At 46.7% G+C, this 26,988-nt stretch overlaps 1 protein-coding gene across 1 annotated transcript in view; it reads left to right on the top strand.

Annotated features, from left to right (window-relative positions):
* Positions 1 to 14,717: 14,717 nt before the first annotated feature.
* PRKD1 (protein kinase D1) overlaps positions 14,718 to 26,988 on the top strand; it is a 219,028-nt gene continuing 206,757 nt past the window's right edge. The window contains exon 1 of the mRNA XM_088456519.1: positions 14,718 to 15,203. Coding sequence (XP_088312645.1) covers positions 15,042 to 15,203 — 162 coding nt within the window. The 5' untranslated portion in view covers positions 14,718 to 15,041. The remainder of the gene's footprint in view (positions 15,204 to 26,988) is intronic.

The raw sequence follows: 26,988 nt of genomic DNA on the forward strand, positions 1-26,988 counted from the left end.
CGAGCAAACAGGTGCCGACAGGACAGCCTACAGACCATTTGTTTATAGTAAGTAAACTATATTATTTACATCTAATATATGTCTTCCTGCCTAAAATAAATAAATATATATATATATATATAATGTATACATAAAGTGTGTGTGTGTGTATATATATATATATATATATATATATACTGTATACATAAAGTGTGTGTGTATATATATATATAATATGTGTATATTATATACACACACAACCAAAGTGCCGGCCATCTACTTGCTATATACTGTGTGTGTGTGTGTATATATATATAAAATATACATAGTTGCATACAGAAATGCTGAATCGATCACGTTGGAGGCCATACTGTGAAGAAATGCAACTTGCATATGGTTGGTGCAAGTTTTGATGGCGTAAGCAATGGTGGCGTCTAAAGGTACACCAAGCGGTATTGCAGCATTTGTAGCGTTAATGCTGGGTACACTTTTAACAAGCACAGCATACTTGCCTACCCTCCCGATTTGGTCGGGAGCCTCCCGAAAATCGGGTGCCGCTCCCGACCTCCCGGGAAGGCAGGCAAGTCTCCCGGCAGCTGCCGACCCCTCCTGCCCCCCCACCGCAATTACAGAAAAATCCTCGGCAGCGGGGGGCCTGTGACGCGATTCACTTCGAATCGCGTCATTTTGGCCCCGCCCCCTGCTTCACGCTGCCTGTAATACCGGCAGCATATAGCAGGGGCGGGGCCAAAATGACCCAATCGCGTGGCTCCGCCCCTGCTCCGCCTGCAAACTCTTGAAGTCTGGCCGGCTCCGCCCCCGTTTGCTGGCCACGCCCCCCTCCCCGCCGAGTAAAGCCGATCTGGCTGCTCCCTCCCGGAAGGGGCAGCCAGATAGTCGGCAAGCATGAAGCACAGTCTCAGTGATGGGACCAGCGGTGGTGTCGGGAGCAACATCGCCATGGTGGGCACCATCCTGCATTCGGCATGCTGTGACCTGTCGGACCTGCATGCAAGTCCAAGGGGCGATGTCGCTGACGATGTGCGGGAGTGCGCATCGTCAGTTAAATTGAGGATACAAACTAGGCAATGTTCCCAATATGTCATCCGATCCATCCGGATCGGACAACATATCATTTAGTGTGTACCGGCCATAGAGTTTGTGTCGCAGTCCTTGCAGATTCAGACGCACGGCTGTACACCATTAAAGGGGTTAGTAGTAGCCGCAACTGCATTCAATTTAGAATCAGGGTCTATAAAGAGGGAGTATCCCATTCCCTCAGACACCTCCCTCTCAACAGAGCCCGCCCCCATCAGAGCTGCTTCCAAAAATTTCCCAGGCTGGTTTTCCATACCAATCTGCCCCTGGCTAGGACTATTTATCCCTTGCTATACTCTTTCCTGGACTGATCATTATAGGTAGATGCTTTACATCCTAAAGGACTTTACCATTGCTGGATCCACCAGTGCAGGCTTGTTCCATCTAGAACAATAGAGATAATCACCTGTTTTTACTTTATATTTGTACACAATTAATTTGCTGATTTTGTAGATTATTTTAATTCACAATGTTTTTATTTTTTATGTTTGCATGAATCTACCCAAGCATTAGGGTGAAAAGGATCTCTAAACTGGTATGCAGTATTGACACCTATTGCACTTTATTTTACCAAACTCTATGACACCCCTGTGCCCACACTTGTATACTTGGTTGAACTATTGACATTTTTTTTTATTTTTACCATAACAACAGCAACATATCCACCTGGATATGTATCACGTTAACCGACCGGAGAATATTGGAAAAAATTTGACTCCTCACATGTTCATTAATCAGTAATCTTCAATCCACTGAGGTGCATCATCAGTAGATATGGGTAGTGGTCCAAAAACCAAACATAGTAGAAAATTGAAGGAAGTACTCACCAGAATTCCAAAATAATCCAACAGTCATTATTTAGTACATAGTAGTAACAAATCCACCAATGTTTCGATAGTAACAAATCCACCCTTAACAAGTTTCCCGTGATTATCGAAACATTGGTGGTTTTATTACTACTTTATAATAAACAAAGGCTATTGGATTATTTCGGAAATCTGATGAGTACGTCCTTCAATTTCTAATATATATATATATATATATATATATATATATATATATGTATATATACACACTTAGCCAAAGGTGCGTCACTCAAGACACAATAAAAGTCACTCAGACACTGGAGGTAGGTATAACGACGTTTCAGTAGTCAAACAGTAGTCATCACGTCAAATGTCCTGACGTAGCCCATTAGTGTTGTGACACCAGTCACCATAGTGACACTAATGGGTGTCACAACACTAATGGGCTGCGTCAGGACAATTGATGTGATGACGTCAGCAGGAGGTGACTATAGGCGCGTGGGCAGTCCGGTCTCGGGAAGGCGGCGTGATACACGATGGTTGAGTAACAGTATATATAAGTATGTTTATGGCATTTGTAATTGTAACCTGAAGACAGTTTGACTATTGAAACGTCGTTATACCTACCTCCAGTGTCTGAGTGACTTTTATTGTGTCTTGAGTGCCGCACCTTTGGCTAAGTGGATTGGATACTTGTGAGGGCACCGACCGCAGTTGGGACCTATTGTAATATATTATTGGTACTCCCAATAATATCGATAAACACAACAAGGTGCCCTCCAGTAAGGTATGACCTCAGTTAGCCCAAATACAGATCCAGTCAGGCGGCACTCTGATAAATGAAGCAACTCGACAAAGGGATATCCCTGTATTGAGTCGCTTAATTTATCAGAGTGCCGCCTGGCTGGATCTATATATATATCTTGAAGAAGGCAGAGCCCCTGCCGAAACGCGTTGGAGACCCCCTACATTCTGACACCACAGCCAGCTTACACCAGAGCTCTTCATTCCTGCGGAGAACTCGGTCGAGCCTTGCCGCTTCCAGAACCCTCTCTACCCACCACCCGCAGGGCCGCGCTGGGCATCACACCTAGCAAAGCCCTTCGCACCTCTCTTGATCACCACTCCACCTGCTAGACCCAGGCGACCACGCACCGCCCCCTGGGAGCAACCAACACCAGCTCCACTCACAGCTGTTCGTCCAGCAGCAATCCCTAAGCGATCCACACCAGCAGGCACTCACCAGGCAGCGGGAACAGAACGCCAGCAACGCGGTGCACCAAGCCCCACAGTGCACCAGCAAGCCACTACTACACACAGAGCTTCCTCCAACCGCTGACACCGCAACAGCCATCCAACACCGCATCTGCAAAAGGAAACTAACACCAGCTACCAGCAGCCCAAGCCTTTTTCACCAACAAATCCTACCGGTAGGTAAGTGACTCCGAGACTTATACCCCTGCGCGGGACGCCGCCAGGGTGTACATCCACAACCGCCAGACCCGCTGCCAACCCACCACTCCCCTCCCCCCGAGACATCCTAAGACTGTTGACCAAAGGTCCAGCAGGGGTAACGTGCCGGTCTATTGAACTGCACGGAAAGGAGCCCCCTAAAAGGGTCCACTCACCTCCCCAGTCTCCACCCACACACACACCCCCAAGTGGATCGCTCACCCCACCTGGGTGCCTGGGACCAAACAGGATTAGTACTGTTTTTTTCCAATAAACCCTTTGGCCCCCATTTCTGCCTCTGTCTTCATTTCCTCACCCTCCACCTCCAGTCCATTAGACCCCCTTCCCTCCCTACACCCCATCACTCCACAAACAACATCGAACACAAAAGACCACAACACACTATTACTCCAGCATTACACCCATAGGGCGAACGCACCCTCCGTACCCTCTACCCCATTATATCGTTACACAGGACCCGGTACTCCTGCTTTTAGGAAGGTGCAGCACCCCGACACAAACAATACATCTCACATCCCATCTGCCCATACAGCAGAGCGCAGTTCTAACCCATCATTTGCAGTTTTATATATATATATATATATATATATTGATGACTTGGGATAATTAGCACTGTAGAGAGGAGAATTTGTGCAGTATCTAAGGTGCTTGGTCAGGATCTAACACAGCTTTTAGGTAAATAAACAGAAGAGGTGCTTTACTTTATGTATAATTAGGTGTAACAGAAAATAATAATAGCCCCCATTCAGGGCAACTACCTCACTTCTTCGCCCTTAACTATAATTGTGCAGCTGATCTGCAAACTCAGTCTCTCATAGTCAAAGTCCCAGTCCTGTCTCTGACAGGTATTCTCACAGGCTCCTGTCTGGCTTTGGCTGCCACAGCTGCTTACAGATACACAATCTGGCCTGCTTGCAGTCTCACACTCTGCTCCCTGCAGAGTAACATACACAGTCTTTGGAGTTTTTAGGGTTCTCCCTACCTCCTGTAGGTCCAAACCATGCTTATTTCCCACCAGTGGCTTCCAAGCCTACACTGGTCTCCAACTGCAATCCCACTTGGTCTGGACACGCAGGCCCCAGCCTGTCCTGACTGCAGAATGACTCTTTCTCACTCCAGCAATTAGACATGCCACACCTGGCTTTTCTCCCCTGTGTGGGCGTATTCCTCCTGCTCACCGATCAGCCATATAACTAAAATCACCTGTCTAATATTGTGTAGGTTCCTTCATGCCGACAAAAATAGCTCTGACCAGTTAAAGCATAGACTCCACAAGACCTCTGAAGGTGTCCTGTGGAATCTCGTACCAAGACGTTAGCAGCAGATCCTTTTAAGTCCTTTAAGTTGTGAGGTGAGGTCTTCATGGCTTGGACTTATTTTTCCAGCACAGATGCTCAATTGTATTGAGATCTGGGGAATATGGAGGCCAAATCAACACCTTGAAATCTTTGTCATGTTCCTCAAACCATTTCTGAACAAGTTTTGCCATGTAGCAGGGCGCATTATTCTTCTGAAAGAGGCCTCTGCCATCATGTAATACTGTTGCCATGAAGGGGTTTACTTGGTCTGCAACAATGCTTAGGTATGTGGTATGTGTCAAAGTAGCATCCACATAAATGCCAGGACCTTGACAGAAAGGTCACCAGACATTTAGGATGAAGGTTGAAAATGTCATTGAGCCCCACCCACTTGTTGATGTTTTCGGCTCTCCTATAGCATGGCATAAAAAGTGGTATTATTTATAGCAGGAAGCTCTGTGCCAGTGGCGATCATGGGTCATAACTCTATGGCAGTTCTGGTTATCTTGGCCCTAGATAAGTTGAAATGGTTACCCAAAAGATTGTCTTGGCTGCACTCTTCTTTTATGTTGTTTCAACATATTTGCCCATTAACCAGCCAAGACCCTTTTTAAGGCTTTAAGAAGATCTGGTAAAATTGGAAGCCTTGGTGTCAAATTTTTTAATCATCTTATCCATCTCTTAAATGGCAGTCACTGGATTTTCAGTAGTCCTGCAGATTTTTAAAAGTTGAGAGAAGGGTAAACACCTATTCAGACATTCTGGATGGTTGATATTCGATCTTGAGATTGCATTTTGCAATAAATCGATGTATGCAAACCATAATCTGACATGGTCTCCAGGAAATCTATAAAATGTTTGGTGATGGTCTCATCTTGTGTATTAATCAATTTCAATGACTCACAGAAATCTTTTTTTTACCTAGTCCAGATCCCATAGAGATCATAAATGTTATGTGTAAAGAAAAGGACCCTGTCAGCTATCTCTTTGTTCTCAAAAAGGCTTTTGATTCTGATGAACATATATACGTTGGCAAAAGAGATTGTCATGCACAAACCCATGGCACAACCCAAGACCTGTATGAAGAATTGTCCATTGAACAGGAAATAATTTTAGTTCAGTGTGAATACCAGCAAGTGTAATAAGTGTGAGATATCTAGGCCTTGTTATAGTGGTTTTGCTATCTAGCAATCTGCAGGCTGCTTCAAAACCTTTTGCATGCAGGGCCGTTAATAGCAGACCTGGGACCGGGTGAATGGTGCGTGGCCTATTCGTGGGCGGCATGGCCACGCCCCGTTGGGATTTAAAATAAAATGCGCTGGAGAGGGGGGCCCCCCAGCCCGGCACAAATCCATGGGGAGGGGCGTGATCAGTGTAATCGCCCCCCCCTCACAGGCTGAGGAGACTGCTGCAGCGAATAGTCTCCGACATGCAGCCCAGCACACAACAGCATGTTCAGGGCTACTGAGAAAAAAGAGATGGGGATACCGTTGGACCTGGGCCCCCGCCGGGCCCCTCCAGCAAGTCCGGGCCAAGGGTAATTATGACCCGCTCCCCCCCCTTCTCGGCGCCCGTTTGTTTGTTGAATGCTTGTATAAAGGCTTGTGCCATCAAGTGTCCAAAGCCATCAATTGGGTGGTAAAGGTGTTAATGCTTCAAGTTGAAAGGTGGTGTTTTTAAAAAATGTTCTCTGTGCTGACCCCACAGGTTGCAAGTAGTAGTCTAGATATTGGTAGACTTTGTAATAGATTAAACCAAGGGCCAAAATTATTAATCAAATTGTCTCTTTTGCCAATGTTGTATGAGCTCACCAGTAACTGGAACATTGCCAGCAGCATGCCATAACACACTGCATCTGAAATAATTTAGAAATTATTTGTCAGGTCCTTTATGAGGCAAGCACCTTCCTTGTATGGCTGGTCAGTCTCCAGGTTCTGAGTCTATAGAGTGTCAATTTTATTTCATTATCCAACATCCTTATATAGAACAGTTTTACAGGAATTCACTGGAGGTCGCTGTAGTGGGACTAGGGGTCATTCAGACCCAGACGCTAAGCTGCGATCTCACGTAGCAGTCAGCTGCCAAAGTATGTCGATCACATGGACTAGTTTGTGCAAGTGCACTGCGTCTTGTACGTATGCGGAGTTTTCAAACATCGACAGGCTACGTGTGAACGCAGCCTAGCGAACGTGTCTGAATCAGGCCCTCTGTGCTATGTCCAGTAGCTCCTCAGATACCATATACCTATCCACCATGTCCACAAGCTGTTTTAGTGTGTCTGTGGCTCACCTTTGTGTAGAACAGTAAGCAGGGATCTCAGATATTGGTCTGTCAGGACTCCGCAATCTGTGGCACTGTCACAATATCTAGTTGCAGTTCTTTTTAAACTGTGTATTTTTTTTATTGAAAAGGGTTTCTAATTGAACAGCACAATATAACAATAAAACAAACAAAAAGACAACAATAAATATCACACATCAAAATCGTTAAAACATATCCATCATGAATATAGAACACCTATTATAAATAACATATTCTCAAATTGCAGAGCATAGCAGAGAAAAAGAAAAACCAAATTAACAGCATATATAAACATATTATATAAGTATATGAAAAAAAAAAAGAGATTAGACTCAGGGCCTGATTCAGACCCACTCGCGAGCGCTGAGCGCTCGCAAGCGGGTCGATGGTGCCCTAGTGTGCATGCGCACGATGGAGGGAGCTCCGTCGTGCGCATTGCACGAGACCCGGGGAGCGACGGGGAAGCCGTCGCTCCAGGTCTCGCACCAAAGGGGGCGTGCTGTCGATGTTGATTGACAGCACGCCCTTTGGTGGGCGTGGCTGCCAGACGGAGGTGTTCCCATGGGAACGCCTACCATCTGGGTCCGGCCCCACTGACATCACTAGTGATGTCAGTGGGAGTGATTTTGGCTCTGATAGAGCCAAAATCACTCCAGGGCTTGCGGTCACCGAGACCCTACCACAGGGTCTCGTCGCAAGCCCGATGGTCGCGATGGTCTTGACCATCATGTGGGTGGTAACCCACAGCTTTGCGAGTGTCCAAGAGGCCGCTCCAAGTTTAGGTAGGAGGGCCCTGATTCAGAGGGCTTATTATATTACTTATTATATTACTTGGGGGCTTATTCACCAATGTACACTAGTGAACGCAGATTCCTGATTATCAGGAATCTGTGCATGTGCAGAACAGGTCCTGTGTGATCGCATACAGACACAGCTATGCCTCTGCCTGAATGACAGGCAGAGGCATTTTCGGGGCGGTGTTCCCAGAAACGGGGGCGTGTCGCCCCTGTTTTCCAGGTGGCAAGGCCAGCCTGAGTAAGCTGAGGATTACTCAGCTGGCCGACTATGTGCGATGGTGGACAGTACATACCGACCGCCAAATATGTCGTTCATCAGCACTGTCGGGCGTTGCATCGGGCAGTCGCCTAATCTGTACCCACCATAAAGTTGCATTTCACCTGGTTTTAATCAACTTCAGAACCTGTGTAATTCATATGTGCCACTGACTAAAGGGATATTATGGAAAATGATACCCAGCAATGCATGAAGAGCCTCTGTGCTTTGTCCACTGCCACCCAATGTAGCCTATGGCAACAACCAAAGGTAGCGATGGAGGAAATGGAATGTCTCACCTGAGAATAGGAATTATGTGTTTTGTTTTAAAGTGGAAGCTTGCTATACAAAGCATAGTTCAGTGTGGGGCATGTGGTATATGAAATAGAGGGATATAATGAGTGAAAGACAAGACAGAACATATCCAGGCTGGTCAAACTGGGGTGTTGACAGGGATGGATTAAGATTTGTTAGGTCCACAGGGCAACAAACTTGTGAGGGCCCCTAGTATTTATCTATCTATTTGTACCAGTTTTAGGCCACCCTGCCGTTAATCTGGCTCTGGGTGTTGATGACTTCATGCCCTCTAACAGGTTGGGTACGGGACGCCGGTGGTGAGAATCCCAACACTGGCATCCTGACAGGATCAGAAAAACGACACCTGCCGGTAAGTACCCTAACCTTACCTTTACGCAGCCTAACCCTCCCCCTAACCCCAATACTTACAGTCAGAACGTCAGCGGTCGGGATGCCGACGCCGGGATTCTGACTGGTATTGGGATTCCGGCGCCGGCATTCTGAGTGGCTGTGATCCACCAGTGCTGTAACTAGGGTAGTGCGACCTGTGCCATGGCGCTGCTTGGGCCTGTCAATTTTCCTGTTTATCATCATTCTCACTTGTAGCTTCCTCTTATTTTATCCCCAGCATCTCCTGGCGTCCCCTATCTCTTCCCTGGCCCTTCCCCATGAGGCCATGGCCCTCTTTCAGGTGCACTATCTTATGTCCCTATTTAAAAAATGGGGGGGGTGGGGGGTGCACAAATGCTCTCTCTAACAGAGGGCACCAAAAAATCTAGTTACGGCTCTGTGATCCACATCCCCCTCTAACACCTTGTCTGCTGTCTTCATCCTCTACTACAAATAAAAATGTGTCCCCCAAACTAATCCTAACATGCTTTGGTAATTAGTCTGGGTCATTATACTGCATGGACTCTTAGGGGGATAATTCAATAAACCATAAATGCAACTATATGCTGCACCTACAGTAGCTCCGTACAAAATAAATTTGCGAGCCCAGGGCGAGATCAGGCTATGAGGGGGCCGAGTTAAGCTGCCATTTCTACGTTGTTGCAACGGCAACTCACCCACCTTGTGGCTAAATGAATTGACCCTTAGTACTTACTGTATATGGGCCCCTACCATTGCATTCATCTGGTGGGACCTGCATACACCCCCGTCTTACGCAGCTTAGCTCACAGAAGTGCTATTTTAGGTAGGTTTTCTCCTTGCATTAGATGAGAGAATTGTGGCATGGTGGTGACTTTAAGGAGGTGTGGCTAATTGGGGGCATCACCACACCCCATTGTGCAAAATAAGCCTCATACCAAGCTAACTCAGGGAGCATAGCCACTAAGTATTGGGGAGTGGCTACAACTCCCAGGCTTAACCCCCCCACCCCGTTCTGCGAGCCTGGGCAATGGTTCTACTCATGACATGCCTCTGTATACACTGCTGTGTGTGTGTATTCCCCCAGACCGTGGTTTCCTTATTCCTCACACATACCAAATAACACACTGGCAGGTTAATGTTTGTGTAATAGAGAATTCACACTGTAGGCTCCACTGGGGCAGGGACTGATGTGAACGATTAATCTTTTTCTATAAAACACTGAATATGTGAGTGCTATATAAGTAAATGTAAAAATAATAGTGCTAAAAAACTATTTAATTAAAGGGTATGTCCACCAACAAGTACAGACTGTTATTGTCATTGTTGGTCTAGCCTGGTTATAATGTACAATAGATTGGAATAGCTATTTAGCACCGTTTATAAAGTACAGTCACAGTTGACTGCTTATCAAATGCTAACAGCAGTTCCTCCGGTTGAATGCAGCTCCCTTCTACACATCATGTGTGATTGGCATATTGTTATAGGCACAGAGTGAGAAGGCGCTGTTATATACTCTGCATATAAACTCATGTAGCTGCAGTTAGCCTGTGTTCAAAATGTAAACCATATAATAATATCACAGTATAACGTGTTGGAAGCTTTACATTTTGTATATAATATTCATTTATTCTCCAACACATTATATAATGAAGCTAGGTTTCAGTGAGGCTCTTCATGCTCTCTACTGACATGCTGCTTGGTGCTGCTGCTCATATCAACCAGCAGATCAGAACTAAAAGCCTGGATTTCATTTAGATGCACTGCTGTATACAATATGAGCGCACTATGATGTATGCTAGGGGTATTTAACATGCGGCCATCTGGCTACTAAGGAACTACACACCCCAGGATGCACTGCATATGTTTTGCAATTAAGAAATGCTAAAACTGTGTCAGGGTATGTTGGGAGGTGTAGTGCCACAGCAGCTATTGAGCAGCTGGCACCATATTACTCAAGACATCACCAATAAAATAGTGCCAGAGATATTGCACACAGTGCCAGGCGGGATATAGTCAGGAAGCCGACGGTCTAAATGCCGACCGCCGGCTTCCTGACTGTCAAATCCCGGCAATGTACTAATGACTGTCATTAGACCTACGCTGGGAGCACGACGCCCGGCATACTGAACGAAGGTAAACCGTGCGCCGGGCACGGACAGCCGTGGGGGGAGAGGGTTAGGTTTTAGGGCTCCTGGGGGGACTTAGGATTAGGCACATCCCCCGGAAGGGTTAGGTTTAGGCTAGGGGAAGGGGGGGTTGGGTTTAGGCACTTAGCGGGGGTTAGGCACTAGGGGGGGGGGGTTAGGCACCCCTAAGGGAGGGTTAGGGAGCAGGGTTAGCAGCACTTACCTTAATTAGTGATCGGGATCTTCACCCATGCCGGGCTTCCACTGCCGAGATTTGAACCGCCGCTCATGCTGCCGGCGGTAATACCTACTACACCCTGCCAGGCTTCGGTGCATATCCCATTACCATTTCATTCAAGGAGACCCACAGAGACTGCACACGGGCCCCCTCCACTGATAAAATGCCCTGTACAAATGCCTTCAAAATACAACTGGATCAAAAATGTTAAAATAAACCACACAAGTAAATGTATATAATTATGACCATGCTGAACCTCTAATAGAGGGTCATTACCAAATAATTACCTATAACAGCTCACTTTTTAAATTTTTCTACATTTTGCTGTCCTACAAACCTGCTTCCTGAGACCATTTCCTCTCTGTGCCTCATTATTGCTCAACTGCGGAACACAACACAGGGAACCAATGAAAAAATAGTGGAATAGAAATGAATAATGGACTAAAAAGCAATATAAGGAAAATGTGCCTGCCATGTACATGTTGCAGTGTCATTTTTTGCAGTGAAGCACATGGCTTTATGGGACAAGATCATTGCATTTGTGTGAGAGGGGAGGATAATTAATGTAATGGGATAGGCTCTGCACATTTTGACATTTCTTGGTGAGTGCAGATTAGTCTGATTCAGAGGGGGATGCTGATGCATGCGCAGCTGTGATAATATGCAAATGCTAGTTTCAGCTTACCCCTTGTGTATTAGTGAACGCCAGACATTGCAGGCCCTGAGACGCCCACTTCATTGTCCGTGGACAGTGGAAATACGCCAGTGGACTCAAACACTCCACCATCTGTGCACCATTACAATGACCATTGCCACTTACCACGCCCTATGGCTGGCGCAGTGTCTCCTTCTGAACTTCTCTAACCATGGCATCTGTGGCTGCAGCACTGCATTTGAGAAAACAGCCACGTTCAATTACACACCCGTGACATGCCCATGAGGCAGCCTTTTTTGCGATCACTTCAAGATGCCTTCCTATCACCTTCCGGGAACGACCACAGATTTCTGCTGCCAGCACAAATGGGAGCGATCGTTTATGCAACAGAGTGTACACTCAGTGGTACGCATGCGCCATAGTGTTTTCCGGGACTTTTCATGGATGCGCAGTAGTAAATAATCGCACAACTGCGCAAACATCGACACTGCCTCTTCCTCTGAATCAGGCCCTAAGACCATGATGTGCCTAGTTATGCACCAACAAGCAAACCCTGGGTTGTCAGGATCGAGGATACCGCTGTAAAGTTTGGCAAACTCTCCTTGCTCCTGCCGCCTTGGATATTTTTTCATTCAGGTAGCTTGCTGTTCAAAGAGAACTTGCCTTTGTGCATAAATTACCTATTAAAGAGCCTGGCTGCATAAATGACCTTTAGAAAGGCTGGCTGCAATGTCATTCAATAGCTTCCAATTGAACCTGTCTCCTAGACACAGGAAAGGCATCCTTTTGTTGGCTGAACCAGTATGCAGCCTATTCATTTGTTAGCAACTAGTGACATCACTGAGAAACAGCCTGCCCAATATGCGTGAAATCAGATTTATAATCATGAGTACTAGACTACATTAACATCAGTATTAGTCCAATCTTCAGAATGGATGCCACATTTATGGGTGCCTATATGACCCACCTAGAAAAAGTAAAAAATTAATGCCAACTCAAAGTGCCCGGGCAAATTAGAAGACTGTCTATCTTGTAAAGACAATGTGAAATTAAAGAGGTATTCTGTATAACAGGGTAAACATTAAATAAAAAGTTCAAACTAATCTACTGCAAATCTATTTCTAATTTGTACCTTAAATTAATCAGGATGGGATACCATGAATGCTTTCATCACATGTGCCACTTTTGTAGTCTTCAACATGTGATTTATGTTGGCTAAAGTGCATTTAGAAATAACCGCCTCCACGGACTACTACTGGGAGGCACAAACTGTGGCTAAAATACCTGACTTCTGCCATTTTAGAGCAGTCCTTTTACAGAGTGGTAATGCTTGTGAGTCCTTTCCTAATAACAACCCTAAATGATTGTGCTTTATGCTCTGGTGTGCTTGCACTATACTTTGCAATGCATCACCCAATTTCACCCCCACAAACTTCTTCCTATGCTAATCCATGTACTTTGGAAAAAGTTCTGACACACTTTTCGAATCGAGAATGTTTTGGACATTTTAGTAAATTTGCAATCACTACAGTTAGCAGCTCTAATAACTTTACCCAAGGTAACTATTTAAGCTAAGCTATTTTTTAAGGTCTTTAAATGTGAGATGACCTAATGTGAGAAACTAAAGAATAGAACAAGAACATAAGAAGTGTATTACAAAACCCCAAAAGAGTTTTTAGTTTAGTTATAAGAACAGATATTGAAGAATGGCTGATAGTAAGTGATGGCATTGTGTGACTGTGGCGAGAGCAGGGAATTCTGGCAAATGATGGAACTGACCCTATGGAGAAGTGTGTGGTCTTGGCAAAATGGGTATGGGTTGACAGATTTGGTTGAACAAATGTGTGGTCTAAATTGTTCCAACTGCATTCAGGAATGGTGTCTGGTATGGCGTCTATATAATTGGGTACATTTATAAAAGCGTTCTCAGATTGCCAAAACAGAACACAAATATATTAAATGATTTCTAAATGAGACATATTAACAAAAAGCAAGTATTAGATATGGCTATGCTAAACAACAATTTAGCAGATCCAGTTGTTTACTGCATTCTCTGGGCCTGATTCATTACGGATCGCAACTGTGAGTGCAATAGCGATTACGCAAGCAGTTCAACTGCGATAGTATGCTAATCCATTGTGATCGCTATGCCGTCACAGCACTACATAAGGACGCCCACTTTACCTTACACATATCAGTAATGTTTAGCAAGACTGCAAAACTATCGGTACAATTGCAGCCTCACACACAATTGTACGAGGTCAGACCTTACTCAGAAATTGCTAACTTCATTGCACGCTATAAGCCCTCAAGCTGTGTAAGACATCGCAGTGGATAATTTATGCACGCCCATGCACAGGTGTTCAAACGCATTAGCACGCCTGCATTTCACCGACCCCGTCACCACCCACAAATGATACTTCCTGTCAATCACTCTGCGATGCGTCTGTGTAGTCACCGCCGTGGCCGGTTCGCGCACTACTATGCATGAGCAGTACGCAACAACCTGCCAATTGCATGCGTATTAGCAGAAGCGATCCAAGCTGAATCAGGCCCTCTATTACAGCAGCGCATATGCTGCATGTTATGTAATAATACGGTATTTCACCACTTGCTCCTCTCGGTGGGATCAAAAAATAGAAAATGGCAGATATTTGTAATTACGGTGTAAAAGTTGAAACAATAACGGTAATATTCAATAACCAACTTTTACTAGAGTATTAATTTTATAAAAGTGCCCATGTGTGTGTATTGTTTTCTTCTGTCTCACCGCCCAGCATATCCCCATGTGTGACCCTGTACTGGCAACCACACGCTGCTGCCAGCCCTTACTCCTCCCTATGCCTGTCTGTCAGTGCTGCCACCAGCAGTGTCCCGGCCTTGTTGTTTTCCAGTAACCGGGGAGTCCCGCTGCAGCTGCAGGCGTGCACACTGTCATGACGCGCCGTGCCCGGCAGGGGGCCTTAGCGTTGCCATGTTGCTTTGTGTCCGGCAGGGGGCCCCGTGTTGTCATGTAGTGTATGTACATGTACGTGTGTGTGTGAGTGTGTGGGCGCCGCACGGACTTGTTGATGGTGAAAGTTTTGCAGGAAGGGAAGCGGCGGCCGCGGCACGGTGTGAGCAGCGCCTGTGAGTCCCGGAGGCCGCTGTGATGGGTATGCCGGTGCCAGGAGAGTGGCTGTGCGGGTAGAAGTTGTGTGTCCTCCCTGTGTGTGCCGGTGACTCCGCGCTGTGTGTGCCCCCGGCAGCTGCATGAGTGTCTAGCCCGGTGCTGTCCTGCGGGGTGCGGCTGTGTGTTTGACTCGTGTCCCCCCTGGTGTCTCCCGCTGGCGGGCCCAGCTGTCTATGAGCGCCCCCCCGGTGATCCGGCCGCCCAGCCCCGCGGGCCCCGGCCTCTCCCTACAAATCCAGATCGGCCTGAGCCGGGAGCCCGTCCTACTGCCCGAGCCTGGGGAGCTGAGCCTGGGGGCCGTGCGAGAGATGGCCTGCTCCATCGTGGACCAGAAGGTGAGGCCCGTCTCCTTTCCTACTGACACCGCTGCTGTATTGTACTGTGGTAACCCAGCACTACACCTAGCCCTGGTCACATCACTGTGTATAACTCCTCCATACAGCTGCTGTTACTGCACTACACCTAGCCCTGGTCACATCACTGTGTATAACTCTTACAGCTGCTGTTACTGCACTACACCTAGCCCTGGTGATATTACTGTGTATAACTCACCCATACAGCTGCTGTTACTGCACTACACCTAGCCCTGGTGATATTACTGTGTATAACTCACCCATACAGCTGCTGTTACTGCACTACACCTAGCCCTGGTGATATTACTGTGTATAACTCACCCATACAGCTGCTGTTACCGCACTACACCTAGCCCTGGTGATATTACTGTGTATAACTCACCCATACAGCTGCTGTTACTGCACTACACCTAGCCCTGGTGATATTACTGTGTATAACTCACCCATACAGCTGCTGTTACCGCACTACACCTAGCCCTGGTGATATTACTGTGTATAACTCCTCCATACAGCTGCTGTTACTGCACTACACCTAGCCCTGGTCACATCACTGTGTATAACTCCTCCATACAGCTGCTGTTACTGCACTACACCTAGCCCTGGTCACATCACTGTGTATAACTCTTACAGCTGCTGTTACTGCACTACACCTAGCCCTGGTGATATTACTGTGTATAACTCACCCATACAGCTGCTGTTACCGCACTACACCTAGCCCTGGTGATATTACTGTGTATAACTCCTCCATACAGCTGCTGTTACTGCACTACACCTAGCCCTGGTCACATCACTGTGTATAACTCTTACAGCTGCTGTTACTGCACTACACCTAGCCCTGGTGATATTACTGTGTATAACTCACCCATACAGCTGCTGTTACCGCACTACACCTAGCCCTGGTGATATTACTGTGTATAACTCACCCATACAGCTGCTGTTACTGCACTACACCTAGCCCTGGTGATATTACTGTGTATAACTCACCCATACAGCTGCTGTTACTGCACTACACCTAGCCCTGGTGATATTACTGTGTATAACTCACCCATACAGCTGCTGTTACTGCACTACACCTAGCCCTGGTGATATTACTGTGTATAACTCACCCATACAGCTGCTGTTACCGCACTACACCTAGCCCTGGTGATATTACTGTGTATAACTCACCCATACAGCTGCTGTTACTGCACTACACCTAGCCCTGGTGATATTACTGTGTATAACTCACCCATACAGCTGCTGTTACCGCACTACACCTAGCCCTGGTGATATTACTGTGTATAACTCCTCCATACAGCTGCTGTTACTGCACTACACCTAGCCCTGGTCACATCACTGTGTATAACTCTTACAGCTGCTGTTACTGCACTACACCTAGCCCTGGTGATATTACTGTGTATAACTCACCCATACAGCTGCTGTTACCGCACTACACCTAGCCCTGGTGATATTACTGTGTATAACTCCTCCATACAGCTGCTGTTACTGCACTACACCTAGCCCTGGTCACATCACTGTGTATAACTCTTACAGCTGCTGTTACTGCACTACACCTAGCCCTGGTGATATTACTGTGTATAACTCACCCATACAGCTGCTGTTACCGCACTACACCTAGCCCTGGTGATATTACTGTGTATAACTCCTCCATACAGCTGCTGTTACTGCCCTACACCTAGCCCTGGTCACATCACTGTGTATAACTCCTCCATACAGCTGCTGTTACTGCACTACACCTAGCCCTGGTCACATCACTGTGTATAACTCCTCCATACAGCTGCTGTTACTGCACTACACCTAGCCCTGGTCACATCACTGTGTATAACTCTTACAGCTGCTGTTACTGCACTACACCTAGCCCTGGTGATATTACTGTGTATAACTCACCCATACAGCTGCTGTTACCGCACTACACCTAGCCCTGGTGATATTACTGTGTATAACTCCTCCATACAGCTGCTGTTACTGCACTACACCTAGCCCTGGTCACATCACTGTGTATAACTCTTACAGCTGCTGTTACTGCACTACACCTAGCCCTGGTGATATTACTGTGTATAACTCACCCATACAGCTGCTGTTACCGCACTACACCTAGCCCTGGTGATATTACTGTGTATAACTCCTCCATACAGCTGCTGTTACTGCACTACACCTAGCCCTGGTCACATCACTGTGTATAACTCCTCCATACAGCTGCTGTTACTGCACTACACCTAGCCCTGGTCACATCACTGTGTATAACTCCTCCATACAGCTGCTGTTACTGCACTACACCTAGCCCTGGTCACATCACTGTGTATAACTCTTACAGCTGCTGTTACTGCACTACACCTAGCCCTGGTGATATTACTGTGTATAACTCACCCATACAGCTGCTGTTACCGCACTACACCTAGCCCTGGTGATATTACTGTGTATAACTCCTCCATACAGCTGCTGTTACTGCACTACACCTAGCCCTGGTCACATCACTGTGTATAACTCTTACAGCTGCTGTTACTGCACTACACCTAGCCCTGGTGATATTACTGTGTATAACTCACCCATACAGCTGCTGTTACCGCACTACACCTAGCCCTGGTGATATTACTGTGTATAACTCACCCATACAGCTGCTGTTACTGCACTACACCTAGCCCTGGTCACATCACTGTGTATAACTCCTCCATACAGCTGCTGTTACTGCACTACACCTAGCCCTGGTCACATCACTGTGTATAACTCCTCCATACAGCTGCTGTTACTGCACTACACCTAGCCCTGGTCACATCACTGTGTATAACTCTTACAGCTGCTGTTACTGCACTACACCTAGCCCTGGTGATATTACTGTGTATAACTCACCCATACAGCTGCTGTTACCGCACTACACCTAGCCCTGGTGATATTACTGTGTATAACTCACCCATACAGCTGCTGTTACTGCACTACACCTAGCCCTGGTGATATTACTGTGTATAACTCACCCATACAGCTGCTGTTACCGCACTACACCTAGCCCTGGTGATATTACTGTGTATAACTCACCCATACAGCTGCTGTTACTGCACTACACCTAGCCCTGGTGATATTACTGTGTATAACTCACCCATACAGCTGCTGTTACCGCACTACACCTAGCCCTGGTGATATTACTGTGTATAACTCACCCATACAGCTGCTGTTACTGCACTACACCTAGCCCTGGTGATATTACTGTGTATAACTCACCCATACAGCTGCTGTTACCGCACTACACCTAGCCCTGGTGATATTACTGTGTATAACTCCTCCATACAGCTGCTGTTACTGCACTACACCTAGCCCTGGTCACATCACTGTGTATAACTCCTCCATACAGCTGCTGTTACTGCACTACACCTAGCCCTGGTCACATCACTGTGTATAACTCTTACAGCTGCTGTTACTGCACTACACCTAGCCCTGGTGATATTACTGTGTATAACTCGCCCATACAGCTGCTGTTACTGCACTACACCTAGCCCTGGTGATATTACTGTGTATAACTCCCCCATACAGCTGCTGTTACTGCACTACACCTAGCCCTGGTGATATTACTGTGTATAACTCCCCCATACAGCTGCTGTAACTCCACTACACCTAGCCCTGGTGATATTACTGTGTATAACTCACCCATACAGCTGCTGTAACTGCACTACACCTAGCCCTGGTGATATTACTGTGTATAACTCACCTGTACAGCTGCTGTTACCGCACTACACCTAGCCCTGGTGATATTACTGTGTATAACTCACCCATACAGCTGCTGTTACTGCACTACACCTAGCCCTGGTGATATTACTGTGTATAACTCCTCCATACAGCTGCTGTTACTGCACTACACCTAGCCCTGGTCACATCACTGTGTATAACTCCTCCATACAGCTGCTGTTACTGCACTACACCTAGCCCTGGTCACATCACTGTGTATAACTCCTCCATACAGCTGCTGTTACTGCACTACACCTAGCCCTGGTCACATCACTGTGTATAACTCTTACAGCTGCTGTTACTGCACTACACCTAGCCCTGGTGATATTACTGTGTATAACTCGCCTATACAGCTGCTGTTACTGCACTACACCTAGCCCTGGTGATATTACTGTGTATAACTCACCCATACAGCTGCTGTTACCGCACTACACCTAGCCCTGGTGATATTACTGTGTATAACTCACCCATACAGCTGCTGTTACTGCACTACACCTAGCCCTGGTGATATTACTGTGTATAACTCACCCATACAGCTGCTGTTACCGCACTACACCTAGCCCTGGTGATATTACTGTGTATAACTCCTCCATACAGCTGCTGTTACTGCACTACACCTAACCCTGGTCACATCACTGTGTATAACTCCTCCATACAGCTGCTGTTACTGCACTACACCTAGCCCTGGTCACATCACTGTGTATAACTCTTACAGCTGCTGTTACTGCACTACACCTAGCCCTGGTGATATTACTGTGTATAACTCGCCCATACAGCTGCTGTTACTGCACTACACCTAGCCCTGGTGATATTACTGTGTATAACTCACCCATACAGCTGCTGTTACCGCACTACACCTAGCCCTGGTGATATTACTGTGTATAACTCACCCATACAGCTGCTGTTACTGCACTACACCTAGCCCTGGTGATATTACTGTGTATAACTCACCCATACAGCTGCTGTTACCGCACTACACCTAGCCCTGGTGATATTACTGTGTATAACTCCTCCATACAGCTGCTGTTACTGCACTACACCTAGCCCTGGTCACATCACTGTGTATAACTCCTCCATACAGCTGCTGTTACTGCACTACACCTAGCCCTGGTCACATCACTGTGTATAACTCTTACAGCTGCTGTTACTGCACTACACCTAGCCCTGGTGATATTACTGTGTATAACTCGCCCATACAGCTGCTGTTACTGCACTACACCTAGCCCTGGTGATATTACTGTGTATAACTCCTCCATACAGCTGCTGTTACTGCACTACACCTAGCCCTGGTGATATTACTGTGTATAACTCACCCATACAGCTGCTGTAACTGCACTACACCTAGCCCTGGTGATATTACTGTGTATAACTCACCCATACAGCTGCTGTAACTGCACTACACCTAGCCCTGGTGATATTACTGTGTATAACTCACCTGTACAGCTGCTGTTACTGCACTACACCTAGCCCTGGTGATATTACTGTGTATAACTCACCCATACAGCTGCTGTTACTGCACTACACCTAGCCCTGGTGATATTACTGTGTATAACTCCTCCATACAGCTGCTGTTACTGCACTACACCTAGCCCTGGTCACATCACTGTGTATAACTCCTCCATACAGCTGCTGTTACTGCACTACACCTAGCCCTGGTCACATCACTGTGTATAACTCCTCCATACAGCTGCTGTTACTGCACTACACCTAGCCCTGGTCACATCACTGTGTATAACTCTTACAGCTGCTGTTACTGCACTACACCTAGCCCTGGTGATATTACTGTGTATAACTCGCCTATACAGCTGCTGTTACTGCACTACACCTAGCCCTGGTGATATTACTGTGTATAACTCACCCATACAGCTGCTGTTACCGCACTACACCTAGCCCTGGTGATATTACTGTGTATAACTCCCCCATACAGCTGCTGTTACTGCACTACACCTAGCCCTGGTGATATTACTGTGTATAACTCACCCATACAGCTGCTGTAACTGCACTACACCTAGCCCTGGTGATATTACTGTGTATAACTCACCCATACAGCTGCTGTAACTGCACTACACCTAGCCCTGGTGATATTACTGTGTATAACTCACCTGTACAGCTGCTGTTACCGCACTACACCTAGCCCTGGTGATATTACTGTGTATAACTCACCCATACAGCTGCTGTTACTGCACTACACCTAGCCCTGGTGATATTACTGTGTATAACTCCTCCATACAGCTGCTGTTACTGCACTACACCTAGCCCTGGTCACATCACTGTGTATAACTCCTCCATACAGCTGCTGTTACTGCACTACACCTAGCCCTGGTCACATCACTGTGTATAACTCCTCCATACAGCTGCTGTTACTGCACTACACCTAGCCCTGGTCACATCACTGTGTATAACTCTTACAGCTGCTGTTACTGCACTACACCTAGCCCTGGTGATATTACTGTGTATAACTCGCCCATACAGCTGCTGTTACTGCACTACACCTAGCCCTGGTGATATTACTGTGTATAACTCCCCCATACAGCTGCTGTTACTGCACTACACCTAGCCCTGGTCACATCACTGTGTATAACTCCTACATACAGCTGCTGTTACTGCACTACACCTAGCCCTGGTGATATTACTGTGTATAACTCCTCCATACAGCTGCTGTTACTGCACTACACCTAGCCCTGGTGATATCACTGTGTATAACTCACCCATACTGCTGCTGTTACTGCACTACACCTAGCCCTGGTGATATTACTGTGTATAACTCACCCATACAGCTGCTGTTACTGCACTACACCTAGCCCTGGTCACATCACTGTGTATAACTCTTACAGCTGCTGTTACTGCACTACACCTAGCCCTGGTGATATTACTGTGTATAACTCACCCATACAGCTGCTGTTACCGCACTACACCTAGCCCTGGTGATATTACTGTGTATAACTCCTCCATACAGCTGCTGTTACTGCACTACACCTAGCCCTGGTCACATCACTGTGTATAACTCCTCCATACAGCTGCTGTTACTGCACTACACCTAGCCCTGGTCACATCACTGTGTATAACTCCTCCATACAGCTGCTGTTACTGCACTACACCTAGCCCTGGTCACATCACTGTGTATAACTCTTACAGCTGCTGTTACTGCACTACACCTAGCCCTGGTGATATTACTGTGTATAACTCACCCATACAGCTGCTGTTACCGCACTACACCTAGCCCTGGTGATATTACTGTGTATAACTCACCCATACAGCTGCTGTTACTGCACTACACCTAGCCCTGGTGATATTACTGTGTATAACTCACCCATACAGCTGCTGTTACCGCACTACACCTAGCCCTGGTGATATTACTGTGTATAACTCACCCATACAGCTGCTGTTACTGCACTACACCTAGCCCTGGTGATATTACTGTGTATAACTCACCCATACAGCTGCTGTTACCGCACTACACCTAGCCCTGGTGATATTACTGTGTATAACTCACCCATACAGCTGCTGTTACTGCACTACACCTAGCCCTGGTGATATTACTGTGTATAACTCACCCATACAGCTGCTGTTACCGCACTACACCTAGCCCTGGTGATATTACTGTGTATAACTCCTCCATACAGCTGCTGTTACTGCACTACACCTAGCCCTGGTCACATCACTGTGTATAACTCCTCCATACAGCTGCTGTTACTGCACTACACCTAGCCCTGGTCACATCACTGTGTATAACTCTTACAGCTGCTGTTACTGCACTACACCTAGCCCTGGTGATATTACTGTGTATAACTCGCCCATACAGCTGCTGTTACTGCACTACACCTAGCCCTGGTGATATTACTGTGTATAACTCCCCCATACAGCTGCTGTTACTGCACTACACCTAGCCCTGGTGATATTACTGTGTATAACTCCCCCATACAGCTGCTGTAACTCCACTACACCTAGCCCTGGTGATATTACTGTGTATAACTCACCCATACAGCTGCTGTAACTGCACTACACCTAGCCCTGGTGATATTACTGTGTATAACTCACCTGTACAGCTGCTGTTACCGCACTACACCTAGCCCTGGTGATATTACTGTGTATAACTCACCCATACAGCTGCTGTTACTGCACTACACCTAGCCCTGGTGATATTACTGTGTATAACTCCTCCATACAGCTGCTGTTACTGCACTACACCTAGCCCTGGTCACATCACTGTGTATAACTCTTACAGCTGCTGTTACTGCACTACACCTAGCCCTGGTGATATTACTGTGTATAACTCACCCATACAGCTGCTGTTACTGCACTACACCTAGCCCTGGTCACATCACTGTGTATAACTCCTCCATACAGCTGCTGTTACTGCACTACACCTAGCCCTGGTCACATCACTGTGTATAACTCCTCCATACAGCTGCTGTTACTGCACTACACCTAGCCCTGGTCACATCACTGTGTATAACTCTTACAGCTGCTGTTACTGCACTACACCTAGCCCTGGTGATATTACTGTGTATAACTCACCCATACAGCTGCTGTTACCGCACTACACCTAGCCCTGGTGATATTACTGTGTATAACTCCTCCATACAGCTGCTGTTACTGCACTACACCTAGCCCTGGTCACATCACTGTGTATAACTCTTACAGCTGCTGTTACTGCACTACACCTAGCCCTGGTGATATTACTGTGTATAACTCACCCATACAGCTGCTGTTACCGCACTACACCTAGCCCTGGTGATATTACTGTGTATAACTCCTCCATACAGCTGCTGTTACTGCACTACACCTAGCCCTGGTCACATCACTGTGTATAACTCCTCCATACAGCTGCTGTTACTGCACTACACCTAGCCCTGGTCACATCACTGTGTATAACTCCTCCATACAGCTGCTGTTACTGCACTACACCTAGCCCTGGTCACATCACTGTGTATAACTCTTACAGCTGCTGTTACTGCACTACACCTAGCCCTGGTGATATTACTGTGTATAACTCACCCATACAGCTGCTGTTACCGCACTACACCTAGCCCTGGTGATATTACTGTGTATAACTCCTCCATACAGCTGCTGTTACTGCACTACACCTAGCCCTGGTCACATCACTGTGTATAACTCTTACAGCTGCTGTTACTGCACTACACCTAGCCCTGGTGATATTACTGTGTATAACTCACCCATACAGCTGCTGTTACCGCACTACACCTAGCCCTGGTGATATTACTGTGTATAACTCACCCATACAGCTGCTGTTACTGCACTACACCTAGCCCTGGTCACATCACTGTGTATAACTCCTCCATACAGCTGCTGTTACTGCACTACACCTAGCCCTGGTCACATCACTGTGTATAACTCCTCCATACAGCTGCTGTTACTGCACTACACCTAGCCCTGGTCACATCACTGTGTATAACTCTTACAGCTGCTGTTACTGCACTACACCTAGCCCTGGTGATATTACTGTGTATAACTCACCCATACAGCTGCTGTTACCGCACTACACCTAGCCCTGGTGATATTACTGTGTATAACTCACCCATACAGCTGCTGTTACTGCACTACACCTAGCCCTGGTGATATTACTGTGTATAACTCACCCATACAGCTGCTGTTACCGCACTACACCTAGCCCTGGTGATATTACTGTGTATAACTCACCCATACAGCTGCTGTTACTGCACTACACCTAGCCCTGGTGATATTACTGTGTATAACTCACCCATACAGCTGCTGTTACCGCACTACACCTAGCCCTGGTGATATTACTGTGTATAACTCACCCATACAGCTGCTGTTACTGCACTACACCTAGCCCTGGTGATATTACTGTGTATAACTCACCCATACAGCTGCTGTTACCGCACTACACCTAGCCCTGGTGATATTACTGTGTATAACTCCTCCATACAGCTGCTGTTACTGCACTACACCTAGCCCTGGTCACATCACTGTGTATAACTCCTCCATACAGCTGCTGTTACTGCACTACACCTAGCCCTGGTCACATCACTGTGTATAACTCTTACAGCTGCTGTTACTGCACTACACCTAGCCCTGGTGATATTACTGTGTATAACTCGCCCATACAGCTGCTGTTACTGCACTACACCTAGCCCTGGTGATATTACTGTGTATAACTCCCCCATACAGCTGCTGTTACTGCACTACACCTAGCCCTGGTGATATTACTGTGTATAACTCCCCCATACAGCTGCTGTAACTCCACTACACCTAGCCCTGGTGATATTACTGTGTATAACTCACCCATACAGCTGCTGTAACTGCACTACACCTAGCCCTGGTGATATTACTGTGTATAACTCACCTGTACAGCTGCTGTTACCGCACTACACCTAGCCCTGGTGATATTACTGTGTATAACTCACCCATACAGCTGCTGTTACTGCACTACACCTAGCCCTGGTGATATTACTGTGTATAACTCCTCCATACAGCTGCTGTTACTGCACTACACCTAGCCCTGGTCACATCACTGTGTATAACTCCTCCATACAGCTGCTGTTACTGCACTACACCTAGCCCTGGTCACATCACTGTGTATAACTCCTCCATACAGCTGCTGTTACTGCACTACACCTAGCCCTGGTCACATCACTGTGTATAACTCTTACAGCTGCTGTTACTGCACTACACCTAGCCCTGGTGATATTACTGTGTATAACTCGCCTATACAGCTGCTGTTACTGCACTACACCTAGCCCTGGTGATATTACTGTGTATAACTCACCCATACAGCTGCTGTTACCGCACTACACCTAGCCCTGGTGATATTACTGTGTATAACTCACCCATACAGCTGCTGTTACTGCACTACACCTAGCCCTGGTGATATTACTGTGTATAACTCACCCATACAGCTGCTGTTACCGCACTACACCTAGCCCTGGTGATATTACTGTGTATAACTCCTCCATACAGCTGCTGTTACTGCACTACACCTAGCCCTGGTCACATCACTGTGTATAACTCTTACAGCTGCTGTTACTGCACTACACCTAGCCCTGGTGATATTACTGTGTATAACTCGCCCATACAGCTGCTGTTACTGCACTACACCTAGCCCTGGTGATATTACTGTGTATAACTCACCCATACAGCTGCTGTTACCGCACTACACCTAGCCCTGGTGATATTACTGTGTATAACTCACCCATACAGCTGCTGTTACTGCACTACACCTAGCCCTGGTGATATTACTGTGTATAACTCACCCATACAGCTGCTGTTACCGCACTACACCTAGCCCTGGTGATATTACTGTGTATAACTCCTCCATACAGCTGCTGTTACTGCACTACACCTAGCCCTGGTCACATCACTGTGTATAACTCCTCCATACAGCTGCTGTTACTGCACTACACCTAGCCCTGGTCACATCACTGTGTATAACTCTTACAGCTGCTGTTACTGCACTACACCTAGCCCTGGTGATATTACTGTGTATAACTCGCCTATACAGCTGCTGTTACTGCACTACACCTAGCCCTGGTGATATTACTGTGTATAACTCACCCATACAGCTGCTGTTACCGCACTACACCTAGCCCTGGTGATATTACTGTGTATAACTCCCCCATACAGCTGCTGTTACTGCACTACACCTAGCCCTGGTGATATTACTGTGTATAACTCACCCATACAGCTGCTGTTACCGCACTACACCTAGCCCTGGTGATATTACTGTGTATAACTCCTCCATACAGCTGCTGTTACTGCACTACACCTAGCCCTGGTCACATCACTGTGTATAACTCCTCCATACAGCTGCTGTTACTGCACTACACCTAGCCCTGGTCACATCACTGTGTATAACTCTTACAGCTGCTGTTACTGCACTACACCTAGCCCTGGTGATATTACTGTGTATAACTCGCCTATACAGCTGCTGTTACTGCACTACACCTAGCCCTGGTGATATTACTGTGTATAACTCACCCATACAGCTGCTGTTACCGCACTACACCTAGCCCTGGTGATATTACTGTGTATAACTCCCCCATACAGCTGCTGTTACTGCACTACACCTAGC

Source organism: Taudactylus pleione, unplaced genomic scaffold (genome assembly GCF_031769625.1).
Source record: "Taudactylus pleione unplaced genomic scaffold, aTauple2 ptg000707l, whole genome shotgun sequence".
Lineage (NCBI taxonomy): Eukaryota > Metazoa > Chordata > Amphibia > Anura > Myobatrachidae > Taudactylus > Taudactylus pleione.